Source organism: Phalaenopsis equestris, unplaced genomic scaffold (genome assembly GCF_001263595.1).
Source record: "Phalaenopsis equestris unplaced genomic scaffold, ASM126359v1 Scaffold001208, whole genome shotgun sequence".
Classification (NCBI taxonomy): domain Eukaryota; kingdom Viridiplantae; phylum Streptophyta; class Magnoliopsida; order Asparagales; family Orchidaceae; genus Phalaenopsis; species Phalaenopsis equestris.
In genome coordinates this window covers 385,368-386,993 of record NW_018165647.1, presented here as the reverse complement: position 1 = coordinate 386,993, position 1,626 = coordinate 385,368, and the positions used below count along the sequence as shown (strand labels likewise).

At 42.3% G+C, this 1,626-nt stretch overlaps 1 protein-coding gene across 1 annotated transcript; it reads right to left on the bottom strand.

The window, feature by feature from the left end:
- Positions 1–783: 783 nt before the first annotated feature.
- On the bottom strand, positions 784–1,365 carry LOC110033521. The gene has a single exon (XM_020737534.1). The coding sequence runs from the start codon at positions 1,363–1,365 to the stop codon at positions 784–786; it is 582 nt and encodes a 193-aa protein (XP_020593193.1).
- Between the last annotated feature and the right edge of the window lie 261 nt (positions 1,366–1,626).

The window sequence follows — 1,626 nt, the reverse complement described above, 5'->3', positions numbered from 1 at the left end:
GGCATCGTATCGACTAAGATCGTGGAGGTGGAGGCACCGCGTTTTGCCACCCAATTAGTTGACCTATTACCTTCGCGATGAATAAATCTCCAAAGAGCCTTCAGCTTATCACCATGGAGTAAGAGGGCAAAAGGGGTAGGAGGTCGTGTATCAACATAAATGGAGTTTGCATAGATTCCTTGTCTAGCCAGCCAATTAGCAGGATGGTTTCCTTCTCTGTATATGAAAGACATTTGGACTGTCAACTTCTAGTAAGGTTTATCAATTTTCTGCTTCCATTGCATATGATGCCAATAGGATAGCTGATCAGTGGTAAACAAGGTGATCAGCTGTAAAGAGTCTACCTCAATCCACACTTTCTGCCATGTTACTTTCTGTGCAAATGTAAGGGCCCAACAAGCAGCAATGAGCTCAGCTTCAAGAGCATCATTGGCCATTGTAGGAGCATGAAAGAATAGCAGACAATTGCTAGAGGAATTTCTGAAAACCCCCCACCCCTGCACCCCATTTAGAGAAGCTACCATCACTGTTAATTTTCATGGTTTGAAAATTAGGAGGTTTCCAAGTGACAGTCTCAATTCTATTGTGACTATTGATGGCACTGATCTGAGACAGACTTATGCTTGGGAACTTCTTAAGCTGGATTAGCTTATTTAAATAAGAAACACAGTTTCTAGTCACCTTGGTGTGTTGAGAAATCATATCTTCATGTTTGTTGTTGTTCCTACACATCCACAAGAACCAAGCCACAATGAAGGGGAGAGACTCCCCTTGTTTACTTTTCTAGCTATGCCAACCAGCTTTAAGACTAGACCAGTCCTTATCCAAGTTCTCACCTTTAATCTTAGTAAGGAGTTTTTTCCACACCTCTTGAGCAAACTCACAATTGAAAAACAGGTGGTCATTATTCTCTTCAGATTTCAGACAGAGATAACATCTAGAGGGTCCTCTTAATCCATTAAGTTTAAGAATATCATCAGTTGGCAGGAGGTTGTTGAAGAATCTCCAACAGAAGAAGGACATGGAAGGGGATAGAAATCTGTTCCAAATGTATTCACCCCCATCAACCTTATCCCATTCACTCAAATTAGCATATATAGCTTTAGTCAAACTTTGGTTAGTGTAGCTGTGCCTTATGATTCTATCTTTTCTGCCTTTATCAAACATAGTCTTAGTGACTTGAGATAGGTCAGGCTCCTGTAGAATGGATTGAAGCTTAGGAACATCACAGGAGTCCCCATCCCAAAGGTCACAGACTGAGAGTTGAGGGTTAAAGTCTGAAGGGGAGGGCCCAAGCCAGTCCTTTGGGCACCAGTTGTCAAGCCAAAGGCTCACTTTGCCATTCCCCAAATCCCATGTATACATGTCTTCAGCTAGCTCTCTGATTTTTAGCATATTAGTCCAGATTCTTGAGTTCCCCAACTTTTTGGTAATTAAGAAAGGGTGCTGGCCCTTGCAATACTTGCTATACATGAATTTGGCCCACAGGGAAGTTTGTGTTATGAAGTGAATCCAAATCTTACAGAAATTTATTTGTGCTACTTGTTGGAGACTCTTGAATCCCAGCCCACCAGCTGCAATTGGTTTGGCTAACTTGTGCCATGAAGCCCAGGGTAGCTGCTGGCC

Excerpts from the sequence above, each read along its gene's own strand:
- LOC110033521 (XM_020737534.1), bottom strand. The coding sequence starts at position 1,365 with ATGTATACATGGGATTTGGGGAATGGCAAAGTGAGCCTTTGGCTTGAC.